The 26,597-nt window shown below is 43.0% G+C and overlaps 1 protein-coding gene and 1 long non-coding RNA gene across 9 annotated transcripts in view; one reads left to right on the forward strand and one right to left on the reverse strand.

The window, feature by feature from the left end:
* c12orf4 (chromosome 12 open reading frame 4) overlaps positions 1-23,801 on the forward strand; it is a 29,490-nt gene extending 5,689 nt beyond the window's left edge. For 7 of the 8 annotated variants that reach the window (XM_012958864.2, XM_012958865.2, XM_012958867.3 and 4 more), the window contains exons 3-14: positions 1,052-1,197; positions 1,286-1,467; positions 2,430-2,529; positions 2,788-2,909; positions 3,856-3,962; positions 5,063-5,260; positions 5,630-5,758; positions 10,484-10,549; positions 12,650-12,852; positions 19,685-19,742; positions 20,202-20,269; positions 22,254-23,801. In XM_012958864.2, coding sequence (XP_012814318.1) covers positions 1,052-1,197; positions 1,286-1,467; positions 2,430-2,529; positions 2,788-2,909; positions 3,856-3,962; positions 5,063-5,260; positions 5,630-5,758; positions 10,484-10,549; positions 12,650-12,852; positions 19,685-19,742; positions 20,202-20,269; positions 22,254-22,346 — 1,472 coding nt within the window. In that variant the 3' untranslated portion in view covers positions 22,347-23,801. 8 annotated transcript variants of the gene reach the window in all.
* LOC116409685 overlaps positions 14,847-26,597 on the reverse strand; it is a 36,721-nt gene continuing 24,970 nt past the window's right edge. The window contains exons 3-4 of the long non-coding RNA XR_004221903.1: positions 16,609-16,704; positions 14,847-15,941 (exon numbers count right to left, since the gene is read on the reverse strand). This is a non-coding gene — a long non-coding RNA (uncharacterized LOC116409685). The remainder of the gene's footprint in view (positions 15,942-16,608; positions 16,705-26,597) is intronic.

A 26,597-nucleotide genomic window follows, 5' to 3' on the forward strand; every position in this document is an offset into this window, starting at 1 on the left:
TAATACCACAGGTCAAAGGAATGTACACTGCAGCTTTTAGACCTTGGGCTTGGGCTTATGCAGAGTAAGGAATATATGGGCCATACCTAACGCTGAACATTAAAGGAGAAGTAATGGCTAAATAAATGGGCGGGCCACTATGAGTTCTAGTGCCAGTCATGGGCACTAGGTGTGTTCTATACCATTCCACGGAGAGCGTCACCTTGCTACTTATTACCATGGTGTGAAAATAGTTTCTGTCCTGTGGGTGGCAGCAAGGTAGCGGCATTCTTCAAGAAAGAAGTCTTGGGCACAAGGTTATTAACTGGACTCACTGGGGAGTGTGCAACGGGTTGGCAGCCCCCCAGTCATTTAACCATTACTTCTCAGTTTTTCAGGACAGTTTTTCAGGGCTTTGTTATTAAAACTGTTTGTACATTTAATTGCTATTGAAAGAAATATATGTCTTTTGCTGTTCTTTGCCATGCTGGTCCTGACTACATGTGCAGTTTAAATAATAATAGCCAGCTCTCTTCTAGCCAATATTTCCACAATGTCTTCCTTGTTCTGTGGTTAACAGACCTTTAAAGGGATAGTGACATGTTACAGCATTAACAGGAAGGTGTCACTATGCCTATATAAACCCTGGATAATCTTTTCTCCTATGGGTACAACCCTGCTTCACCTAAATAGCTTGGAGAAGAGCAGCTTCTTGAGTGACAACATGCTTGGGTGTGGTGCACATTCTGGTAGGCTGGAAGACAAATGTATATAATGTCCCAGCCGGCTCAGAACATTTCCCCAGGGCACCAATAGAAGAAGATACCAGATTTTGTATAGGTGCAATGGCAAGTTCCTGCAAAAATGTAAATGTGTTACTATCCCTTCAAAGTAGGAGAGCCACTGAAGGGGGCAAGGAATCGTGGGAAATGAAGTCTTGGCTGGAGGAGAGCTTACTACTGCAGCATTGTTTCAGTTTTACATGTAGTCAGAACCAGCAGTGCAAAAAAAAAGACAAAGGCAACATTTTTACTGCATTACACTTAAACTCTGGTGCATTCTCATTGAACAGACCTAAAACAATCTCTCTGTCGGTTTGTGGAAAAAGAGACAGTCAAGGACTATGACAGGGAAGCTGAACTTGCATTGGAAGCCATGAGCTTGTCTGCGGTGGCCACGGAGAAATTATCCAATACATGGATGAAAGCCTATACAGAGGTGAGAAGACATCCGTGCCTCTGTTTACTTAAGTCTACTTATACCTGCTGTGCTTTGCACATACCCCATATTTGTTTTGTCTTCACAGACAACACTGGAACATGCACGGCCGGAAGAGCCCAACTGGGATGAAGACTTTGCTGACATTTACCATGATCTGATACATTCCCCGGCTTCAGAGACCCTCTTGAACCTGGAACACAATTACTTTCTCAGCATCTCGGAACTGCTGAGTGAACGGGACGTGGAACTGAAGAAGCTAAGGGAGAGGTATACATCTCAGGCTGGGAGAAAATCCAACCCCTCAATTCTTCGCCTTGTCTGAGTGTTAGTACAGTTGAGTACGTCATGCAACATATGGATGTATGAATGTGTCGTGAAGTTCAGAAATATATTCTGTGTATCATATCATAACTTATACATTCATCACAGTGTTATAAAGAAAGTAACCCCTTTATACCTGGTCTGTCCTCTGCAGAAACCCCCTCTCAACCAGACCACCCATGCACCCCAGTAAGACCTGCTCCCTTGTATCTCATGATAAAGGCAGACTATTGCAGCAGGGCTGCTTGACTTCCTCTGAAGGTAATCTTCAACTAGAAGCATGAACTATTGAAGCCAGTCTGGTCCTGAGAGCCAGAGAGAGGAAGCCAAGTAGCCAGAGATGGAAACCAGCAACCTTGCAGAGTAGTAATGCAGTGGTTTTTATAGACCTGCACTCGACCCTCCCATCCAAGATGGCACTGAAGTGGCGAGTCTGTGTGGAGGCAGAAACAGGGTAGTTTACAAGCAGGGTAGGCTAATGGTAACGTTTGGCCCAAACCCATTTATGAAAGCTGTGTGGATGCCAGCCTGAACCCGCCTGACCGACCCTGCCTGTGCATTACTACTGCTGAGCTACTGTACCCATTATAATAAGAAATAGGGTCCCGTTGGTGTGTGTGGGTAGCACAGTTCTGTAGGGAGACCTCTGCAGAGGACTGCAGCAGTATAAAGTGGTTTTGTTCGCCATTAATGTGACCATACAAATTCAGTTGGGCAGAATGCCAGGTTTCCACCATACTAGGTTTGTACCCATGGTCCTGTGATCCTATTGATGGCAGTCAGAGTTTTCTAATTTTGTTTGGATAATGCTAAAGTCACCACACACAAACTTTTAGTGGGTTCTATGATATTTATGTGTAAGCTGATTAATGATAAATAAAAATAAAATGATAAATTATTTTTCTTAGACAGGGCACAGAGATGAACAAAGTGATGCAGGAACTGGGCAAGTCTCTGACAGATCAAGATGTGAATTCAGTAGCTGCTCAGCATTTCGAATCCCAACAGGTAATGCTTTTTCTCCACAGCTCCTAGAACCCACAAGAGATAGGTGGCAATTCTATTAACAGAGCAGAGACTGGTGCTGTGACACAATTTGCTGTTGGTTTTCTTTTTTGTTGTTTTGGAGCCTTAAGGGATACTGCACCCACTACACAGTGAGCTTCCTTGCCATATAGCAGAGGTTTCCAGCATAATGACAGTGTGCTATTGCCCAAGTGAATAGCTTTCTCCTTGGTGTATGACAAAAGTACATTTTACTTTCAGGTATTAGAAAACAAATGGAGCACAGAGTTACAGCAGTTGTCTACCATACAGAAGCAAGAATACCAGGAGTGGGTTATCAAGTTGCACCATGATCTGAAAAATCCCAACAATAGTTCTATAAGGTACAATTCTTACACAACTTTCTTACCTTCACCCTTTCTAGTGCGTAAATGTGTGATTACCTTAAATTAACTTTGAGTATGTTGTAGAGAATGCTGTTGAGGCAGTTTGCAATTAGTCTACATTTTTTTGTTATTTGTGGGTTTCGAATATTTATTCACCTCTCCAGTCTGGAATTTCAGCAGGTATCTGGTTGCTAGGGTCCAATGTAAACCTTGTAACCAGGCAGTGCTTGAATGAAAAAACTTGAACATGAATAAAAGAGGGGCTAAATAGGAAGAGAAGTTATAAAACGTAACAAAAACAATAAAATAGTAGCTATGTAGAGCAAAAGTTTTTTTTGGCTACAGGGGTCAGTGACCCCAATTTGAAAGCTGGAAAGAGTCAGAAGAAGAAGAAGGCAAATAATGCAAAAACTATAAAAAATGAAGACCAATTAAAAAGTTGCTAAGAATAGGTCATACCTGTAGGTGAACCACCCCTTTAAAAAGAAATTTTTTGGAATGATGGAAATAGGCTGTATTTTATATACCTGTACTTAACTCACTATACCAGCCATATATACATATATTTATATTTATTTATCCATTGGCTGAGTTTTACAGAGTTATCTTACAAATGATTGAGTAAAATTTGTACACTCCGCATTTTATTAGTTTGTGATATAAAAACTGCTGCAGTTGGAACAGTTCAGAGTTATATTTTCACCCCCAGGCAGGTGTTGTTGCTTCTCATGCAGAAGACAGCATATGACATTTCTGCACATTACATACAGGCCAGTGTATGGCACGAAGCACATTGCATGATGGTAAGGCCTGCATCACATTACATGCAGATCAAAGTTGTCACCAGCTTCCTTGCCACAGGCAGTTCAGATTGGCATTTAAGCAGAACTGTAAATACCTCTTTGGCGTTCAAGGAGAAACTGTTGCTTCTTTTATATTCTAGCGAAGAAATTAAATTCCAGCCCAGCAGCCTACACGAGAGTGCAGATACCAGTCGAGAAGCATATGAAGAGCACAGGCAGCTGGAGGAAAGCTTTACTATTCATTTGGGTGAGAAGAATTTATAAAAAATAAAGTGTAACTCACACCATAGGGCTCATTTGCAAAGGAAATGGTGCAAAGTGTAAAAAAAAGCGCAAATCTCCATTTTTTTTCCCCCACTGTGCACTTATTGACCTTGGTGCAGGTTTTTTATGTCTCTAATGGAGTGCAAACATTTGCACTTTTTCCAGTGCCAGATACATTTTCCATGGTATGCTGGGTGCAGTGTGGTGCCCCCTTGCCTCCTAGCTTGCAACCAAGAAGCACAAAAAGTCACACAGTGCAGCGGGGCCCTGTACTGACCTCCTACCTAAAGTGCAAAGGCTGCACAGCAATCCTCAGACAGAAGTGTTCTGTAACATTGCACTAAAGAGACATGGTTTTGTACACCTTAGCACTCTAGCACTTGCATCTGTAAATTTGATGAAGCCCCGTTACTTATACACTCCTCTATAATGTCCCCCTAAATGGCCTTTAGGCTGGCCCCGTGTCACTGCTTTGGGCCTCCTTAAGAGGACTCTTCCAAGAGTTTTGAAAACAGTACTAGGTAGTAGTCATTTTTACTGTGGGCATCGGATGTACTGGTCTCTTAAGCCTCAGTCTGAGGAAGCAGTATGGCAGCTACCACTAACATGTATGAATGCAAATATAAAGAGATAAAATGTTCATTGCAGGCAGTCTGTATCACTTTTTTATGTTGGATCTCCAGTTGGAGGCTGTTAGAGTTGTAGCCAACCAAATAATGGGAATTTAATATTAAGCAAAACAGGTTAAAACCAATCTATGATAGACCCTAATCTGCCGGCCCGCTACAACATTTCCCTTTCCTCACCCCGTTCCCCTCTATCTCTTCTTTCCTAAACTCTCTAATCTATCTGCACACCCTCAACAGCAATTATACCTCTCCTAGTAACGAAAATGATTTACTTAAACCAGAGACAAATGTCTCACTGTTTTGGTTATGTTGGAGAAATTTCTATTTGCTCTGCTGAGATATAAAGCAATGTTTGTACCTAATTGTACTATTTTTCTGATTCTTCAATAAAGAATGAGTTTGTTAATGCATTATGCCATGCGTTCTGAATTTCTGCACTTCTGGTATGTTCAAGGGGCACAGCTGAAGACCATGCATAACCTGAGGCTGATGAGAGCCGACATGCTGGATTTCTGCAAACACAAGCGCAATCACCACAGGGGGGTCAAGCTACACAGGCTCCAAACCGCAATGTCTCTGTATTCAACGTCATTGTGTGGCCTGGTCCTTTTGGTTGACAACCGCATAAATTCCTATAGTGGCATCAAAAGAGGTATGGTGTGGGTCTTGTGGGGTCTAATTCAAGGGTATCTGGAAAAGTGCTGGCGAACTTAAGGTTCAATGCGACAAACAAAAAGAGAAATTAGTTTTTCATTGCAGTATAGATAATTATATATATATATATATATTGTCAGTTATTAACCATAACCCTGATCTACAACTTTGACACAATTATAAAGGCAAAGTTTGACTGTGAAATTAATAAAAATAAAATATTTAGATGTTAGCTTATGATAACACTTTCTAGAGCCTTCTCTTTGATAATTGTAAGATGGATATTCCTTACAAGAGCTAAGTTCACAGTTACATATATTGTAGTGCTACTCTGATATGCGAATCACTTTCTCTGTGGAACATACAGATTTTGCCACTGTGTGCCAGGAATGTACAGATTTCCAGTTCCCGCAACTTCAGGAACAGCTGGAAATCGTTCAGCAAGTTCTTCTCTATGCTCGGGCACAAAGGGATCAGATGTCCAAACCTCAACACGGTAAATAATGCTATAGTGTGAAGCTGGGTGAGCAATGTGCATTAGGGATACAATGCCTCTTTACCTTTCCCTCTCTTTTCTTTTTTTTTTTCTTCATTCATTTGGGCTTGTGAAAGATTATGTTTTGGGGGCAATATGACAGTTGTAATGGCATCGTAGCCTTTTGTTTAGTATACAGGTATCATACCATTATCAATATAGGACTTTAAGACATTGTATGCATTAAGCTACAAGGAAATGCCCTTCCTTTTAAACAAAACAGCAATTTTGTCCACATATTGCAATATATACAAGCTGGCCAACTACATCAGTCATCCTCGGTCTGGTGGGTTGTTATATGTTCTCCAGTGTATCATGTTGGCCATACACACATAGTAACATAGTAAGTTAGGTTGAAATAAAAAAACACACGTCCATCACATTCAACCATAATGCCTATATATAACCTGCCTAACTGCTAGTTGATCCAGAGGAAGTAAAAAAAAACCCCATCAAAGGCCTCTCTAATTTTTCCTGACTCCCGACCTACCAGGCCAGTCCCTGGATCAATTTGTACTGAGAGCTATCTCCCATAACCCTGTATTCCCTCACTTGTACTGAGAGCTATCTCCCTACCCCTGTATTCCCTCACTTGTACTGAGAGCTATCTCCCATAACCCTGTATTCCCTCACTTGTACTGAGAGCTATCTCCCATAACCCTGTATTCCCTCACTTGTACTGAGAGCTATCCCCCCTACCCCTGTATTCCCTCACTTGTACTGAGAGCTATCCCCCCTACCCCTGTATTCCCTCACTTGTACTGAGAGCTATCTCCCATACCCCTGTATTCCCTCACTTGTACTGAGAGCTATCTCCCCTACCCCTGTATTCCCTCACTTGTACTGAGAGCTATCTCCCATAACCCTGTATTCCCTCACTTGTACTGAGAGCTATCCCCCCTACCCCTGTATTCCCTCACTTGTACTGAGAGCTATCTCCCCTACCCCTGTATTCCCTCACTTGTACTGAGAGCTATCCCCCCTACCCCTGTATTCCCTCACTTGTACTGAGAGCTATCTCCCATAACCCCTGTATTCCCTCACTTGTACTGAGAGCTATCTCCCATAACCCTGTATTCCCTCACTTGTACTGAGAGCTATCCCCCTACCCCTGTATTCCCTCACTTGTACTGAGAGCTATCTCCCCTACCCCTGTATTCTCTCACTTGTACTGAGAGCTATCTCCCCTACCCCTGTATTCCCTCACTTGTACTGAGAGCTATCTCCCATAACCCTGTATTCCCTCACTTGTACTGAGAGCTATCTCCCATAACCCTGTATTCCCTCACTTGTACTGAGAGCTATCCCCCTACCCCTGTATTCCCTCACTTGTACTGAGAGCTATCTCCCCTACCCCTGTATTCCCTCACTTGTACTGAGAGCTATCTCCCATACCCCTGTATTCCCTCACTTGTACTGAGAGCTATCTCCCCTACCCCTGTATTCCCTCACTTGTACTGAGAGCTATCTCCCATACCCCTGTATTCCCTCACTTGTACTGAGAGCTATCCCCCCTACCCCTGTATTCCCTCACTTGTACTGAGAGCTATCTCCCCCTACCCCTGTATTCCCTCACTTGTACTGAGAGCTATCTCCCCTACCCCTGTATTCCCTCACTTGTACTGAGAGCTATCTCCCCTACCCCTGTATTCCCTCACTTGCTATAAAGCGATCCAACCCTGTCTTGAAGATATCTCATGTATCAGCCAGAACGACTGATTCAGGGAGAGAATTCCACACACACTGATTAAAGCTACTGATTAAGTCCCTCCAGACTGAGCAATTGGGTAACCAACCAATATTGGGCAAATTAGAAGATGATTACGATCTCATCATTGGCCTTGTAGCCAAACTGTCAGATCATTCTTATTAGTGGCCATAGATCCACTTGTTTGGTGATGTCTCCTAACTAGTGGATCCTATAGTGCATACCCATGTATTTAAACTGGGTTATATACCCAGCTTGTTTTTCCTAAATACTTTTTCTCTTCCAACTGAGCTGTTTAGTCTTTTATTTTAATGAATGCCTTTCTTTTTTATATTTTTCTTTTACTGGGACATAAGCCAGTAGTGCAAAGCTTCTCTAAAGGTGTAACTAGCTCTGCTTGTAGATGTCACCTTGCCTCAGGAAACCAATGTGTCTAGCTTTATCCCATTGTAATCTCTTAAATATTAAGCTGGCCATACATGCACCAATATTATCATACAAAACCTATTTATTGGTACACGTATGGCCACCTTAAGGGTGAAGACACAGACCTACTAGTAGCAGCTACTTGTCATGGCTACAGAAATAGACAATGCTGATCATTTACTGATAATTGTCTCTACGTTTGTTTCAGCAGAGGCAGTTCTCAGTATTGTCTATGGCAGGGGATTTTCTGATGTTTTGTAGCTGTGACAAGTAGCTGCTACTAAGTAGCTCTGTGTGTCTTCACCCTAAGTCACCTCACTGGCTGGCTTGCAAATGCTAGGAGATACGTCTCAGTGACTTTATAACCACTGGGGTGTAGACTGGGTGTAGACCCAGTCCCTTGGGGTACGATAAACACATGCCATTTTCCTTTAAGGGCAGAATGTTGTAAACATCCCATCCCCATGACGTTAATATATATCAGCACATAACAAAATGAACACAGGTCTATATTTATCTCTGTCTGTATTTGGTGTATCATCTGCTCTTGCTTGTACTATAATTTGAAGTGCAAGCAGGCACAGCTAAATACAGCCAATGGCTTTTCACTTTAAAAAAAAAAGGGGGGGGGCAGGCAAGCATGAAGATTAGAGTAATTTGGAAAAGCAATTAAAAAGAACTAGTTGTGCTTTGAACTACTCTGGCAGCAGTTCTTTTTTCACAATAATAATAATAAATATTACTTACAGGCAAGGGTATAAGTGATATTAGCATGAGAATGGAACTGAAACAGTCAAAGTTTGGGAATAATAATGATATAGGTATAGGACCCATTATCCAGAATGCTCGGGACCAAGGGTATTCGGGATAAGGGGTCTTGATCTACTAAAAAATCAATAAAACATTAATTAAACCCAATAGAATTGTTTTGCATTCAATAAGGGGTAATTATATCTTAGTTGGGATCAAGTACAGGTACTGTTTTATTATTACAGAGAAAAGGGAATCATTTAACCATTAAATAAACCCAATAGGACTGTTCTGCCCCCAATAAGGGGTAATTATATCTTAGTTGGGATCAAGTACAGGTACTGTTTTATTATTACAGAGAAAAGGGAATCATTTAACCATTAAATAAACCCAATAGGGCTGTTCTGCCCCCAATAAGGGGTAATTATATCTTAGTTGGGATCAAGTACAGGTACTGTTTTATTATTACAGAAAAAAGGGAATCATTTAACCATTAAATAAACCCAATAGGATTGTTCTGCCCCCAATAAGGGGTAATTATATCTTAGTTGGGATCAAGTACAGGTACTGTTTTATTATTACAGAGAAAATGGAATCATTTAACCATTAAATAAACCCAATAGGGCTGTTCTGCCCCCAATAAGGGGTAATTATAACTTAGTTGGGATCAAGTACAGGTACTGTTTTATTATTACAGAGAAAAGGGAATCATTTAACCATGAAATAAACCCAATAGGGCTGTTCTGCCCCAATAAGGGGTAATTATATCTTAGTTGGGATCAAGTACAGGTACTGTTTTATTATTACAGAGAAAAGGGAATCGTTTAACCATTAAATAAACCCAATAGGACTGTTCTGCCCCCAATTAGGGGTAATTATATCTTAGTTGGGATCAATTACAAGGTACTATTTTATTATTACAGGAGGCAGGCTTTCCGTAATTCAGAGCTTTCTGGATAACGGGTTTCTGGATAAGGGATCCTATACCTGCAATAATAATAACATTTTAGAGCACTTTTCTTCTGTAGGACTCAAAGTGCTTAACATTTTAACTCTGCCTGTCTACTCCTGACCTCTCTCCTTCTGTCCTTTCCCAAGTTACAGACTGTCTATCCACCATCTCCTCCTGGATGTTACAGCACCATCTGAAACAGAATCTTTTTAACACAGAATTCATTATATTACCTCCGACATCTTCCCCTGTCCCTCAGGTTTCACTCACAGTCAATAACACCACCTTTCAGTTAACAACACGGGCACTCTACCTAGGCATTATCTTAGACTCCCATCTGTCTTTTACACCACACATCCCATCACTTGCCAAACCTTGTCTGAATACACCCTTACCTCAGTTTAGACATAACTAAAACATCTCATCTAGTCTCTTAATTGTTTCCCACCTTGACTACTGTAACTTGAAGGCATGCCAACACATCGCCTTTTAACAACTCCAATTTGTACTAAACACTGCTCCTAGACTTATTCATCTATCTCACCATTACAAATCAGCAGCCCAAAGGCTTGGTAGGTTGCAATAAGGTCAGGCAGGATTGGCTGATACAGCAAATTTGTTTTCTATTTTAAAGGAGAAAGAATTCCTTAGTAGTAAAGGGGAGGTGGGACTCTGCAGGGAGGCCTAGTTATCACTAAGAGTTTTGTTCTCATTTAATAACAAAGTACTGTAGATATTGTGCTGTATAGTTGTACAGATCCATCTTTTCAGGATTAACTTTTCATTTTTACGTTTCATTGGAGCTGAGATTGAAACCCAAAGTAACTCCTGTTTTTCACCTTTTTTTCAGATTCAACCAATGGGAACGAAGGGCGTGCCGATAAAGTCAAAAGCAACCAATCAAATTTATTACCAGGTAAAAGAATTTATGTAACAAAATAGTATTGGTTGTCAGAGTAAACTAGAAGCAGAGGTTCACAAACTGTGGGTCCCCCTTAGGTGGGGCTTATGGAATTGGATGGGGCATAAAAGGTGATCTTTGTGGCCCTTCTAGCTATGGCAGAGTGGCAATAACTACAACCATTTAATATATCTGTAACCTTTAACTACACCTTTCTGTCTGTTGCTTTTAACTGTGACTTTGGAATCAAGTGTGTGTATTGGTTTGAAAGGCTGGGTACTACTTTAGGGCAAAGACCCATGGGGCATTTAGTCGCTGTGTCAAAATTATACTCTATGGATGAAAAGTCCCCATGTGATTTAGAGCCATTAGAGCACTTGTGTCAAACACAAGGCCCGCTTGGCTGTTTTATGTGGCCCATGGTGACTATGCCTGATCATGCAGCACCAATCGATGAATGACGTAATACAGCCCCACTAGGACTGAAAGCGGCACAGTCAGGCAATTGCATGGTCAGGCACAGTCACAGCCCCACTAGGACTGGAAGTGGCACAGTCAGGCAATTGCATGGTCAGGCACAGTCACGGCCCCACTAGGACTGGAAGTGGCACAGTCAGGCAATTGCATGGTCAGGCACAGTCACGGCCCCACTAGAACTGGAAGCGGCACAGTCAGGCAATTGCATGGTCAGGCACAGTCACGGTCAGGTCAGGCACAGTCACTGGCTGGAAGCGGCACAGTCAGGCAATTGCATGGTCAGGCACAGTCACAGACTGGAAGCGGCACAGTCAGGCAATTGCATGGTCAGGCACAGTCACAGCCCCACTAGGACTGGAAGCGGCACAGTCAGGCAATTGCATGGTCAGGCACAGTCACAGCCCCACTAGGACTGGAAGCGGCACAGTCAGGCAATTGCATGGTCAGGCACAGTCACAGCCCCACTTGGACTGGAAGCGGCACAGTCAGGCAATTGCATGGTCAGGCACAGTCACAGCCCCACTTGGACTGGAAGCGGCACAGTCAGGCAATTGCATGGTCAGGCACAGTCACAGCCCCACTAGGACTGGAAGTGGCGCAGTCAGGCAATTGCATGATCAGGCACAGTCACAGCCCCACTAGGACTGGAAGCGGCACAGTCAGGCAATTGCATGGTCAGGCACAGTCACAGCCCAAAAGGGACTGAAGTGGCGCAGTCAGGCAATTGGTGCTGCACGGTCGGGCACAGTCACAGTGTAGTCAGTGCTGCATGGTCAGTCATAGTCACTACAGGCCACATAAAACAGGCAAAAGTGACCGCTTCCACAGGACTGCAACCCCTCGCCACAAGTTTGCACCTGGTGGGTATGTCCTGACCCACGGCTCCCACAGTTTGTAATGTAACTGTTTTACTTACAGTTTGCTTTGTGCTTGTTGTTATTTTCAGAACTTGATTAATGCAGGAGGATGGCGTATGATATGGTGTTTCAGGGTGAGGAAGGATTTATCTTAATAAAAAATTTGGCCCGTGACTAAAGCTGGGGGATCTTCACCCGATATCCCCACCTACGGGTGGCAATATCGGGGAGGCATGTAGGCGAATTCGATCGAATTCTGCACGCGGCAATGGGACAGTCGGTTCGGGGACCGCATCAACGAGCCGATGTGGTCCCCGATCCGACTGGATTTTTTAACCTGGCCGATCAATATCCTGCCAATTTCAGGCCAGATATCGGTCGGCCAGGCCCCTCGGTTCTGCCCCTACACGGGCCGATAAGCTGCCGAATCGGTCCAAGGGACCCATATCGGCAGATATAATTGGCCCGTGTATGGGGACCTTTAGCCTGTGTTTTAGATTTCAGCCCCCTTATGTGATTGAGTTTGACACCCCTGTATTAGAGTAATAGTCACATGTGGCCCCAAACTACAAGTTTATCCAATTCTGAATTAGAATCAAATAATACCGTAAGTATTTGCAAAAACATCTTGAGTTATGAAACTGAGCTTTATTATCTATGCATTTGCAATGTATGCATGGTTATGATGAAAAATGTATTAAATTTCCCTGTAAATTGTATGAAATTGAACATTTTTATGGAATTTGTTGGTCTCCGACGGAAATATATATATATGTTACAGGGGAATTTTACGTGACCCGACATTCCAATCTCTCCGAGATGCATGTGGTGTTTCACCTCTGCGTTGACGACAGCGTCAGAAGTGGGAATATCACGGCCCGGGACCCGGCTATAATGGGGCTCCGAAATATCCTGAAAGTGTGCTGTACCCACGACATCACTACCATTAATATCCCTTTGCTGTTGGTCCATGAAATGTCTGAGGTAAATATCATTAGATCCATACAAATATTTACGTATTTTCGTTAACCCTTACAGTGCCTGCACTTGTCAATTTTGACATACCACCTGTCGAAGTATACACATGGCATGAAATGGATCAAATAATTTGACTGGGTATGCAATATCTGCTTACTCTGGCACAAGAGCCAATGCCATAGATTTCGCACTTCAGGGGTTACAACAAGAATGTATTTGCACATCCCCAGTCAGTATATTTCTACACACGGATCTTTCAATTAGGGCTGGGCGATATACCGTTTAATACCGAATACCGTTTTTTTTTTAAAAAACTATATTCATTTTTCAGATACCGCAATACCGGGGTATCAGGGTACTCACCCCGTGCGGCCCGGTCTCGCGCATCCCGTTGTCCGCGGGACGTTGCACACATGCGTCCAGGTGCGCGTGCACGTCCACGACGCGCTGACGGAGCCGGTTCTGCGCATGCGTGGGGGGTATTTAAAGCTATCAAATGCCTCCTCCTGTGCTATGTTGTCTGCGGCCTTGCCTGGGAAACTAAGCCTGCCTGATTTACCTTACGACTTTCTGTTGCTGACCCTTCGCTTGCCTGACTCTGATTTTCAATACTGCAGTAATTATTCTCTAATTTATTAGGAAATGGGGTTAACACCTAATCATGCATGGAAAAAAAAAATACCGTCAAATACCGTGACACCGATATAATTTTGAAAAATACCGTGATATAAATTTTTGGTCATACCGCCCAGCTCTAGTTTCAATACAGGGTTTAAGGGCTATGACACACGGGGAGATTAGTCACCGCATAACAAATCTCCCTTGTCGCGAGCGACTAATCTCCCCAAAATGCCATCTCACCGGCTAGAATGTAAATCGCCGGTTGGATGGCATACACCTTGAGAGGAAACTTCTGCGACTTCGGCAACATCCCACCGGCGATTTACATTCTAGCCGGTGGGATGGCATTTCGGGGAGATTAGTCGCCCACGACAAGAGAGATTTGTCGCAACCAATCTCCCCATGTGTCACAGCCCTAAAGCTGCATGAAGCCAATGTGGGGAAGTTAAAGGGTAACTGAAGCCTTCCTCATCCCAGTATTTTATTGTGCAGTAGATCATGCTGTTCATACCACCAAAACCAGGATTTTGCAGTTGTTGATTCCGACTGAAACTCCCAGCTTCCCCCTGTGCAAATGAGAAGGCCAGCATGTTATAAGCTCCCAACAGACTTGCAATATAAACAGTGGCCTTCCAATCAGAACTCATATGTACTGAGAAAGCTTTAGAGCAGCGGTTCTCAACCTGTGGGTCGGGACCCCTTTTGGGGGTCGAAGAACCCTTTCACAGGGGTCGCCTAAACAAATATTTCCGATGGTCTTAGAAACCGAGACATCGCTCCTCTATGGTTGGGGGTCACCACAACATGAGGAACTGTATTAAAGGGTCGCGGCATTAGGAAGGTTAATAACCACTGCTTTAGAGACAGAAATGATTTAAACTTAAATGGCAGACCTGTAGAAGACTACATACAGTGATTTTGCATTTTGAAAGTTCATCTAAAGAAGTATAGTGCTTGGGTTTGGGGACTATAGCCAATGCATTAAAGGAGTAGTAAACCCATGTTGGCCTATTGGTTTAAATAAGAAACAGCGATGGCTTTTTAAATCACTTCCTCTTCAGACTTCCTGGTTCTACCGAGTCACTGTTGCAGAGGAAAAGGATAAACCAATGTAAATGGGATTTTTCTAGGAGCCTTAAGGAATTTGTTCCCAGAATCCCTTTGACCAGAGGAAAAGCCAATGAAACAAACTACCGGTTCACATAGAAGCCCTCTGTCTAATGAGCTGCTCATTGTCTCAAAGCTGCAACTCAGGATTTCTGTACCCTGTTTACAAGCGGAGAGGGGGAGTGGGTTCATGCAAACACAAAGCAAATTTCCACTCAAGCTTTATAATGGCAAACAATTTGGAAAAAGAAAACACAAAAACAGAAAGAATATAAGATATATGAACTAATATATTATCTGTTGGATCATACAGATACCTTTACATTTACTCTTTTCCCTGCTGTAATGCCAACTCAAATGCCTCTGGATTTATTAAAATAGTACGCAGTAAAACATATACACAGAACTAGGCAGAATAAATGTTAGTATCTCTTATATGAAGGGAGATGAAATGGTGGTATAAAGCCATTTGCTAAACCTACTGCATCCTTTTTGGGTTTTAATATATAAGCCAGTTCCTTTTTCTTCCTCAGAAAGAATGAATGTTAGGAAGCCAGGAACATGTGAGGTGTGTTGTAAGAGGATAAGTAAATCACTTCCAAGAACATCTTTGCCCTAGAATAGCTCCCCCAGTGTGGGTGTCTTTGTTCAGATGTGCTTGTGTTCCGACGTCCCGATTTGAAACGTTCAATTTACGTACCAAAGAAGAGAAGCGGGGGACAGGTATTGCATTTCTGAACCTACTGACACTCGCAGAGCCTCGCTTCTGCGGCTTTCACTGCCACATTGTTATTTTTATGTGTTACCCAGCGGCACAGCTGTGGAAATGGGTTTGTGGTTTGCTGTGACAGGTTATTATCATGCGTATACTTTACGATACAGAGTTTTCAGTCATATTTTGTTATTTAAACCCTTAACTTCCCTGTGGTGCAATAAAACCACATAGACCACTGTCAATAGGCAACCCTATTAGTTCTGAATATTTCATTCATAAGACTTTAGACTGTGAAGTCACTGTAGAAATACTACATGGGCAAATGTATCCAGACACCGGCTTGTCCAACATCTCATTCCCAACCAAGGGGATTGGGTGGTCCTATCTTTGCTGCTACTCCTCTGGTAAGGTTTAAATGTAGATGTAGGATTATTGCTGGTGGGATTTGCTGCCATTCAGTCACAAGAGCTTTAATGAGGCTCACAGTTGTTGTTCCAATTCATCCTACAGGAGTTCAGTTGGGTTAAGGTGGGGGCTCTGTGCAGGAAAGTCAGTTTCTTCCACTTCCGTTCCTGCAAACCAATCCTCCATGGAGCGCACTCTGTGAATGGGGCAATATTGTGCTGAAGCAGGAAAGTGCCTCCCCAAACTGCTGCCATTAAGTAGAAAATGCAACATTGTCCAGAATAATATTAATATTATAAATAATAATATATACTCTTAATATTCGCTTTAAAATTAACTTTTAGATGATGTAGAGACTGATATGATGAGACCATTAGTAATTGGCCTTCATTTTTTATTGTTTGTAGTTTTGTTTTTATTGTTCAGCTTGCCAGTTTGGAAATTCAGCACCTGTCTGGTTGCTAGGATCTAAATAACCCTTGCAACCAGGCAGCGGTTTGAATGAAAGACTGAAATATGAATAGGAGAGGGCCTGAACAGAAAGATAAGTAATAAAAAGTAACAATAACACTAGTTTTTTGGCTGCTGGAGTCAGTGAAAGCTGGAAAGAGTCAGAAGAAGAAGGCAAATGACTCAAAAACTATATAAAATAAAAAACAAAGACCAATGTAAAAGTTGCTAAGAATTGGCTTAAAGGTGAAGAACCCTTTTAAGGTTTGCTTTCAAAGGAGCCAGAGGCCTTAGTTCAAACCATGAAACCCAGATGCAGACCGTTATTCCTGCACTACTAAATTTTATCTTTGATATTATGCATTAAGGCAGGTAGGATTCTTCTGGCATCTGGCAAGCCCAGACTATTCTGTGAGACAGCTAGGTGGTGAACTTGCCCTTTATCACTGCAGAGGATGCATTACCACTGCTCCAGAGTCCAAAGGCCCTCACTATTATGTGATTTCAGCCAACGCTTGGTATTGCACAGGGTGCTGTTGGGTTTGTTTGCCTTTGATCACCTTTATAAAAAAAACATAATTTTTATGACTGGTTGCACTTACAGTTTACTTTTGGATAAGCGGTGTTTGAAGCAAGACCCATGCAAGTACTGATCTGAGTTTAAAGCCTGATACATCTGTTCTTAAAATGTCTTCCTAGATGTCCAAATTGCTTCTTTTTGACCTAATTTCTTTTGACTTTGTATGGATACCACAGAACCATAATGACCATTACTGTTTAGTAAAGCTGGTCATACACAGCACAGTTTGCTTGGTTAGTCAGGCAGATTTTCATCCTAGATAGTCCAGATTGTTTAGTCCGGAGGCCAAAGGATAATGGAACACATTCTCAGTCTGAAGCAGTTCATTTCCCCCAACCCTAAAGGTCCCCATACACGGGCCGATTCTAGCTGCTGATATCTGTCCCTTAGACCGATTCCGCAGCTTATCGGCCCGTGTATGGGCACTACCGACGGGACTGCCCGACCGATATCTGGCCTGAAATCGACCAGATATCGATCGGGCAGGTTTAAAAATCTAGTCGGATCGGGGACCACATCGGCTCATTGATGCGGTCCCCGGACCGACTTTGCCTATGCCCGTCATTATAATTCGATCATTTGGCCCCAGGGCCAAACGATGGAATTAGCCTGGATTCTCCCGATATCGCCCACCCGTAGGTGGGGGTTATTGGGAGAAGATCCACTTGCTTGGCGTCATTGCCAAGCGAGTGGATCTTAAGGTGCATAGGCAACGAGCCGATGCGGTCCCCAGATCCACTTGCTTGGAATTAGCCTGGATTCTCCCGATATCGCCCACCCGTAGGTGGGAGATATTGGGAGAAGATCCACTTGCTTGGCATCATTGCCAAGCAAGCGGATCTTAAGGTGCATGCCCTTCATTATAATTTGATCGTTTGGCCCTGGGGCCAAACAATGGAATTAGCCTGGATTCTCCCGATAGCGCCCACCCGTAGGTGGGGGATATTGGGAGAAGATCCACTTGCTTGGTGACATTGCCAAGCGAGCGGATCTTAAGGTGTATGAGCACCTTAAATCTAAATATTGGAATTTATTAGGGATGCACCGAATCCAGGATTTGGTTCTGGGTCCGGCAGGATTCAGATTCGGGCAAATCCATGCCTCTGACCGAACCGAATTCGAATCCTAAAAATCATGTGACTTACGTAAACGTAGAAGCTGAACATTTTCCCCAGATTTAACCCTTCCAAAACAGCATTCGGTTAGGCATTTGGCCAAATCCTTTACGAAGTGCATCCCTAGAATTTCTATTCATATTCTGCTATTTCACTTGCTACCAGAGAGGGAAATAAGTTTGCAGGTTGGACTTCTTCAGGCCTAGAATAAATATTCCATAACTTTTTGGTTACAGGCAGCCCATAGGCCAGTGGAAGTCGCATCTGTCGTGACCTTATTCCCCTCTAACTAATGACACTGGTATGGAAAGAAAAAGCAATAAAAGTGTTCTTTTTAGGATGCTGGTTTTTAGCATTATCCAAAACACAGGGCTTGAAACCACTTTCAGACGCCTACTCTACTGTTGACAGCATCAGATGGAAGCCTGTGTTCCGTGTAGGCAGATAAATTACAATGATGCCTAGGGTTTTTTTTCCAATGCAATTGAGAAATAATCCTTCCGAATTGATGGTCATTTCTGGCCCGCGCCCGAATCCAAATGAGCATATTGTATTTCAGAAACCATCGTTTGTCCTGTCCCTCTTCGTAAACTCGTTAACTCATAGTTCAGGTTAAACAGTTTTAATCATTTTTAGAAATATTGACATTTCTCCACGGTAATTTAACATTTAAGTTTTTTTTATTATGACCCTGGGAGATATGACCAACAAGGGATTCCCATTGATGGACCCCTACAAGCCAACTTAATTTACAGTGGGTCCTACACTTACCTTACGTAACCTACACCCACCTTTGTTATGTATTAGGGCTTTCTAAATCAACATCCAAGTGTGATCTGTACAATTTTCTTTCTAGACCCCAGAAAACCATGATAACATAGTAACTTAGTAAGTTAGTAACATAGTAAGTTAGGTTGAAAAACGACGTACGTCCATCATGTTCAACCATAATGCCTATATATAACCTGCCTAACTGCTAGTTGATCCAGAGGAAGGCAAAAACCCCATCTGAAACCTCTCTAATTTGCCCCAGAGGGGGGAACAATTCCTTCCTGACTCCAAGATGGCAATCGGACCAGTCCCTGGATCAACTTGTCCTAAAAAAAGGAAATATTAACTGGTATTAAATGGTATTATATGTTTACTTTAAAGGTGCATTTGGAGACCTGTGGTTGATTAAAAGGAGAACAAAACCATTTTATACCCCTGCAGAGGACTCCTCCCCTACCAAACCATGCCACCCATGAACCCCAATACAGTCTGCTTCTCCATACCTCATAATAAAAGGCAGAAAATTAGGAAGGTTGATGCCACCATCTCTGGTCACTTGACTTGCCCTTCCTGCCCTGTGGGACAGCCACCAACCAGGCGAATGTGCAGTCAAGGCAACCTAATATTGACTTCAACTCTGCATTTTCCTGGCTGCCAGAAAGCTAGGGAGGAGATATCAGGAGATGTCATCTATCAACCCCTCTGGCTTTTATTATAAGATACGGGAAAGGGGAACCCCATTGGGTGTTGTGTTTTACAGGATTGGGGCCTCTGCAGGGGACAAAGTTGGTAGAAGGGATATATGTTCTCCTTTACCAGAATGCTGTTGCTGTTTATGAAAATAAAATGACTACCCAATGGCCAGTACTATTTTCTATCTGACCTGCTGTAGTCAACAGGCCTTATTTTTGAGCAACTTGAGATGAGCATGCTAAATTAAACTATGCTTGCGTGTACACATGCTCTTCCCCGGGCGTGCTATATAAAACAACAACACACACCCTTATGGCCTAATAATAATGAGCACTTTGTCAAGGTTAGAGTTCCTGACATTATTCTTATATGTATATTTAGGAAATGACCATACCATGGTGTTCCAAGAGAGCGGAACTGGTCTTCAAGTGTGTTAAAGGTAAGACAGTTGCACAATGGATGCTTTAGTTATCCTTTAGGGAAATGTATCGGTAAAATACTTTCTTCTGTATTTAATTATAGCTGTGTCCTTGTGTCCTCTGCTACTTCATTCTGAAAGAATTCCTATAAATATCGGAAGGGCTGCAGGGGACACTTCCAGAGTAGTTTCACTTTCAGAGTAGTTTCTGGACTTTTTCATCTGGCAGAGGCCCTCCCTTAGCCAAAGACAAGGGTACAGACCTATGCAACTATCATTGTATCACTCATTCAGCCATAATTCCAACAATATCTAGGGCAGCAAATAAGTGTTTACCCCCAAATCTTGCCCTAACTGACCTTTAAGATGGGCTTTTGGGAGTATTTTCCCAAATCTGGGCTTTTTTTCTGGACCTCCTAGCCCAGGCTCTTTATATAGTATGATCTGTATTATCATTACAAAACATGCTTTTCCTTTCAGGCTTCATGATGGAAATGGTTTCATGGGATGGAGGTGTGTCAAGGACTGTGCAGTTTCTTGTTCCGCAGGTAAATTTTATTCTTGAACCAACAAATTTATTTTTTCTTAGTTGTAATATTGGTGTGTAGGAGCTATCTCAGTGCATTGTGCCTGAGTCTGAGCTTTCAGAAGGAGCCAGCGCTACACATTAGAACTGCTTTCAGCTAACCTATTGTTTCTCCTACTCCCATGTAACTGGAGGAGTCCCAAGCCGGACTTGGATTTCTTACTATTGAGTGCTATTCTGATACTTACTGGGAGCTGCTATCTTGCTCCCTTCCCATTGTTCTGCTGATCGGGGGGGGGGGGATCACTCCAACTTGCAGCGCAGCAGTAAAGTGTGCCCGAGTCTGAGCTTCCAGAAGGAGCCGGCGCTACACATTAGTACTGCTTTCAGCTAACCTATTGTTTCTCCTACTCCCATGTAACTGGAGGAGTCCCAAGCCGGACTTGGATTTCTTACTATTGAGTGCTATTCTGATACCTACTGGGAGCTGCTATCTTGCTCCCTTCCCATTGTTCTGCTGATTGGCTGCTGGGAGGGGTGGGGGATATCACTCCAACTTGCAGCGCAGCAGTAAAGTGTGCCTGAATCTGAGCTTTCAGAAGGAGCCAGCGCTACACATTAGAACTGCTTTCAGCTAACCTATTGTTTCTCCTACTCCCATGTAACTGGAGGAGTCCCAAGCCGGACTTGGATTTCTTACTATTGAGTGCTATTCTGATACCTACTGGGAGCTGCTATCTTGCTCCCTTCCCATTGTTCTGCTGATTGGCTGCTGGGAGGGGTGGGGGATATCACTCCAACTTGCAGCGCAGCAGTAAAGTGTGCCTGAGTCTGAGCTCTCAGAAGGAGCCAGCGCTACACATTAGAACTGCTTTCAGCTAACTTATTGTTTCTCCTACTCCCATGTAACAGGAGGAGTCCCAAGCCGGACTTGGATTTCTTACTATTGAGTGCTATTCTGATACCTACTGGGAGCTGCTATCTTGCTCCCTTTCCATTGTTCTGCTGATCGGCTGCTGGGGGGGAGGGGGGGATATCACTCCAACTTGCAGCGCAGCAGTAAAGTGTGCCTGAGTCTGAGCTTTCAGAAAGAGCCAGCACTACACATTAGAACTGCTTTCAGCACTGTCCCCTTTATGATATTTAGTACCTGGTTGGCATGTTCTTTCCATGAGGCCAGTGGTTGTTTAAACCTACCTTGGACATTTTGGCCAGGGTTCCACTTTAGCACATAACAGGGTTACATTTATACAAAAGTACTGTTTCATTCCTTTAGCCATAGTTTTAAGTTCTAGGTCTGTTTCTGCGTATTTAGCCCAACTCTAACCCTAGTTGACATTGAAGTTTTCGAGTTGGGCTTTCAAAAGCATCTAGGAGATCAAATTGGTATTCTGTCTAAGCCCCACCCTAAATGTCCTTCAGGCTGAACCCCCCTGTCATTTTCCAGCACCCCCCCCACCCCACCCCCATTACCCAGTAGAGCCGGCCCCACACTTTGGGAACTACTGCACTAGGAATACAATTGCATGTCCCTGTTTAGCAGATGTGTCCATCCATAGGCTAGGTGCCTACATCAGAGTTAAGGCCAAACTTCTTCTGGAAATGTCAGTTGGCTACAGGTTTTTTTGGTTGAAAGAGGCTTTCTCTTACGAGGAATAAATAAACTGAGACTGAATTCTGTTCCAAAAACACTTATCTGCCTACTGTGACATCTTTGAATAGGAAACATTTCCCTTCTTTCATTTCTCTTCTGGTAAGTCCTTCTCTATGAACAGGAAGCATAATTCAGCGAGTGACAAATCCTCTCAGATTTTCAGTCTCCAGCAATAGACAGTTGGTTCTGTGCTGTACTTGCTCCATTCATTGCCTCTGAATTCTCTAGTACCTGTCCAGACTACAGTCATCAAAGTATTCTATATCTAGGGATATGGTCCTGGTCCAAATTTTGCTTTTTGCAGCTGTAGAAATGCTTAGCCGTTGACTTCTTTGCATCTTTGTTGTTACAGAATATATCAGAGGAGATGTTTTATCAGCTCAGCAACATGCTGCCCCAGATCTTCCGAGTCTCCTCAACTCTGACATTGACTTCAAAACACTGATGGCACCTTAACGTTGAAGAAGGGAATATTGAAATGGGTCTGGTGCAATTTTTTGATTACGAGCCTCGGTGCTTGAGCATTACAGAAACCAAAATGATACTATGTATTTTTACTTGCGTTTATATAAATCTATAAGAACAACCTGCCACCAGCTCACGGCTTTACTTTATGTGGCATAGATGCAAAGTATGATTATTTCCAGGTTCCAGGCTATTCTTAAAAGGCAGATATCTGTGTGGGATCAGGATACTGTATTCAGATACAAAAGATGGGGATCTATGCACTTTCTGTCTGAACAGAGGTTACAAATTAACTGCGCCTCTATAATATGGATGCAGGTAGACAGTGGGCTGGGAACTGGAGCAGACTAAAATGATAATTGCATAGAATAGTAGGGGCTTTGTGACAGGCTCCTGCAGAGAATCATCTTTCCAGGACAGCCAGGGGTATAACATTATTGCCTGTAGCACTGGTAATCAGACGTTTTGGGTTCAGGCTCCCCCTTGTGGAAAAACATTTGAGTAGGCATGCAGAGCGAATTTACAGTATATGCTTACTGCAGTCATTCTGCTATAATGTTACATTAGTATCCAGAGAAGCTACCAAATAGTTACCTATATATACTCAAGCATAAACAGATCCGAATATAAGCCGAGGTACCTAATTTAAAGAAAACTGGAAAAACGTATTGACTCGAGTATAAGCCTGGGGTGGGAAATGCAGCAGCTACTGCTAAGTTTCAATAATCAAAATAAATACCAATAAGTTTTTAAATATTTATTTCAAAGATAAACCATAAACTAGCTCTGTAAAGGTCCCCATACACGGGCCGATTCTAGCTGCCGATATCAGTCCCTTAGACCGACTCGGCAGCTTATCAGCCCGTGTATGGGCACTAACGACAGGCCTGCCCGACTGATATCTGGCCTGAAATCTGCCAGATATTAATCGGGCAGGTTTAAAAATTTAGTCGGATCGGGGACTGCATTGGCTCGTTGATGCGGCCTCCAAACCCGAATGCGCCTATAGCAGTCATTCCCATCAAACCTAGGTGCTCACCGTTCTTTCATTTCCCAGCAGATGGCCCTGTAGCTAAAGATCTGCTTAGTGGTCACCCCATAGCAACACCATGCTATGCTATCACTGGCCTTCAAGGTTACATCTGAATATAAGTGTAGGGGGAACCTCGGCAACTGATGTCCAACTGACTTGTACAGAGTCATATAACACCTCAGCAACAGGTTTGTCATCGTCTGCCTTTGCCACCAGTGAGTGACTGATGCAGCTGGAAGTTATAAAGATCATCTTCCAATTTTAAGGTAAAATGGTAAAGACGAGAATAAAGATTCTCAAAGCCTGAAAGATGCAATATGGCTCCCTCAAGCACTAAAGTCCTGAGATTAGTTTCTGAACTTATGTTCTACAGGTTACAATTAAAATTGTATGCAGTTTACATATTTGATTGTCTGTTATTTATTTGATGTTATTAGGCAAGATGGTTTCATCATCATCATCATCCGCATAAGAATGGTGTCTTTGTCTATGGAGGTTGCATTATAAAATTCCTGCCAAGAGATCAGTACAACTAGTAGGATTCAAATTGGGATTTGGTGCCTTCTAGCAGCTACAGTAGCAGTATTTTATCCAAAGAACAACAAGATTTAGGTCAGAAAGGAATTTTTATTGCCCCAGGTAAGTGACAAAGGCCTGCTGAACGTTGTACCTGTCTTCCTCTGGATCAGTTTGGTTCAGAAAGGAAAGGACTGCATGGATTTATGTATTTTATACTGATATAAAGTAGAACCTTCCAACTGGGGATTTCCAGGGGGTTCTATAATCATTACAATCTTAATAGAATTTGGCCCTTAATCTACTAAAGCATTAAAGAAGAACAGTCGTCAGCCATTTTTCCGTAACATGGCATAGTACATTTTGTCAGACTGGAAGGGAGTGTAAAAGAAACAGTTGATCCAGTTGATGAAAGTGAAGCCCTCTTGTTATCTAGATTGAGTGCAGCTACGCAGAATGGAGATCAGCCCAAAAAAATCCAGGCGGTGAGAAGTGGACCCTACACATAATGTGACGTAGAACACAATGATGGGATTAAAGGTGCCCATACACTATAAGATCCGCTCGCTTGGCGATGTCGCCAAGCGAGTGGATCTTCACCCGATATCCCCACTTACACGTGGGCGATATCGAGTAGCAAGGGACTTAAAAAAAAAATAATCCGATCGTTTGGCCCTGGGGCCAAACGATCGGATTACATTTGAGGTTATGGGGCAGTCGGTTCGGGGACCGCATCAACGAGCCGATGCGGTCCCCGATCCGACTGGATTTTCTAACCTGGCCGATCGAGATCTGGCCAATTTCAGGCCAGATCTCGGTCGGCCAGGCCAAGGGACCCATATCGGCAGCTATAGTCGGCCTTAACTTCCCCTTGAAACTCAGTGAAAACAATGATGTAATAGAAAAAGAAAAATCACCTGGGGGTGCTAAGTTGTTAGACACGCCACAATGATATTAGACACTTTTTACTCTGGGCTATTGCTCCCCCTTTATAAAAAAAAAAAAACAGCTCCGGCACCATAGCACCTTCTTACGGTTGTCCCGCCCCCATCTGGTTTTGGCGAGTGTGTGCACAGGGTGCTCAGCAAACAGTACCTTGTGCATTTTTGAAGATGAGGAGCACCAGCTATAATCACTGGTGGCTACCTAACAGCTTGGCACCCCCGGCGCAACTATAAGCATTCATCCTAACCAAATGTGAACCATAAAGATTCAACTGAATTGGAATCTTCCAATAATTGCTGGGATTTGGTGCAACCCTAATAAAGGGGTAAGTTAAACCACTAAAGGAATTTCAGTGTAATAAAACATGCTTTGTTACATAAATAGGGTAAACTGTTCTCTAGAGGGCTTTTGGAGAAGGGCCTGGGAAGCCCATGGACTTATTTTAGTCTGTTTTGGTCGAGGGTGAACAAACAAAATGAGCTTGGTTATGACCAGCTTGTAGCAATGTTTTCAAAGGCAGTATAGATATCGTGAAGGCGTTAATAGGTTAGTGATTGTGTCCCCTTTGTGTCTGGCTATACGTGATTCACACTGGTGCAGATCAAATGGTACTAGAGTTAATATCCCAATGGAAACTGCAAAAAAAAAAATTGGAGTGGGTGCCATATCTCCGGAAATATGGCTTTTTTTCCTGTGTTTTACAAAATATATTTAGACATGTAAAATGTATATTGCCATACAGTGTGTGATTCCATTTTGAGTCTTGGTCCGGTGACCTTTGGAAAAAAAGATATAAATTATGGGCTACGAAAATCATCTTCCAACCAGAAACATTTATATCCGACTGTGATGTATGGTTCTGCTGCCCGAGCGGCTGCATCAACACCCCTGCAACGTATTTATAGAGGGAAAAAATAAACTGGATGTAAATGTGGGAATGTGGATATGAGTGTATTTGTGTGTTAGTGGGGGCGTATTCGTCTGATCTTCTGGATGTGGGGCAGCTGCTTAGCATCAGGCACTTTCATTCTAAATGCACCAAAGGTGCTTATCTGGTGCAAAGTGCAAACAATGCAAATTGCCTATTTTTTTATCCCACATTGCAGAGATTTCTTAAAGAAGTCCAGAGTATTTACAGACTCCCTCTGCCAAAATATGTCAAAATTAATGTCAAAATTAATGTAATCGATGAATGCAATGTGCCAACATGCTTGTCTTTCATGAACCGAAGGTGGCCATCCACTGGGCGATAAAAATGACTAACAGACCATGGTTGGCAGTTTATTGGCCAGTATGAGGCCCTCCAAGGGACCTCCCCGACCGCTATTGGGCTGAAAATCAACCCAAAGTCGATCCAGCAGGGCCCTGTCAAGAGGAGGAACACATTGGCTTACTGATGCATTCCTCGTCCCAATGGCCTGCTTGCACTGCACTGTGATCCAGTCGTGTATGATCAGCCCGCTATTGCCTGCCGTCAGGGGGGTAACTTTACATGTATGGCCAGCTTTACAGTGATAAGCGCAGGCTGAGAATCTGCCCTCCACTTTTAAAAATCTGCAAGTTGTGCAGGCAAATACGCTGCTGAAATAATTGCATCGGAGTGGATTCTCAGCCTGCGGATAAATGCAGCCTGAGAATCCGCTCCATGTGGCACTGGCTTTACCTGCATATTTGCATTTATAGGCTCCATATCAGCTAGATCAGTGATCCCCAACCAGTGGCTCCGGGCAACATGTT

Source organism: Xenopus tropicalis, chromosome 3, assembly GCF_000004195.4.
Source record: "Xenopus tropicalis strain Nigerian chromosome 3, UCB_Xtro_10.0, whole genome shotgun sequence".
Lineage (NCBI taxonomy): Eukaryota > Metazoa > Chordata > Amphibia > Anura > Pipidae > Xenopus > Xenopus tropicalis.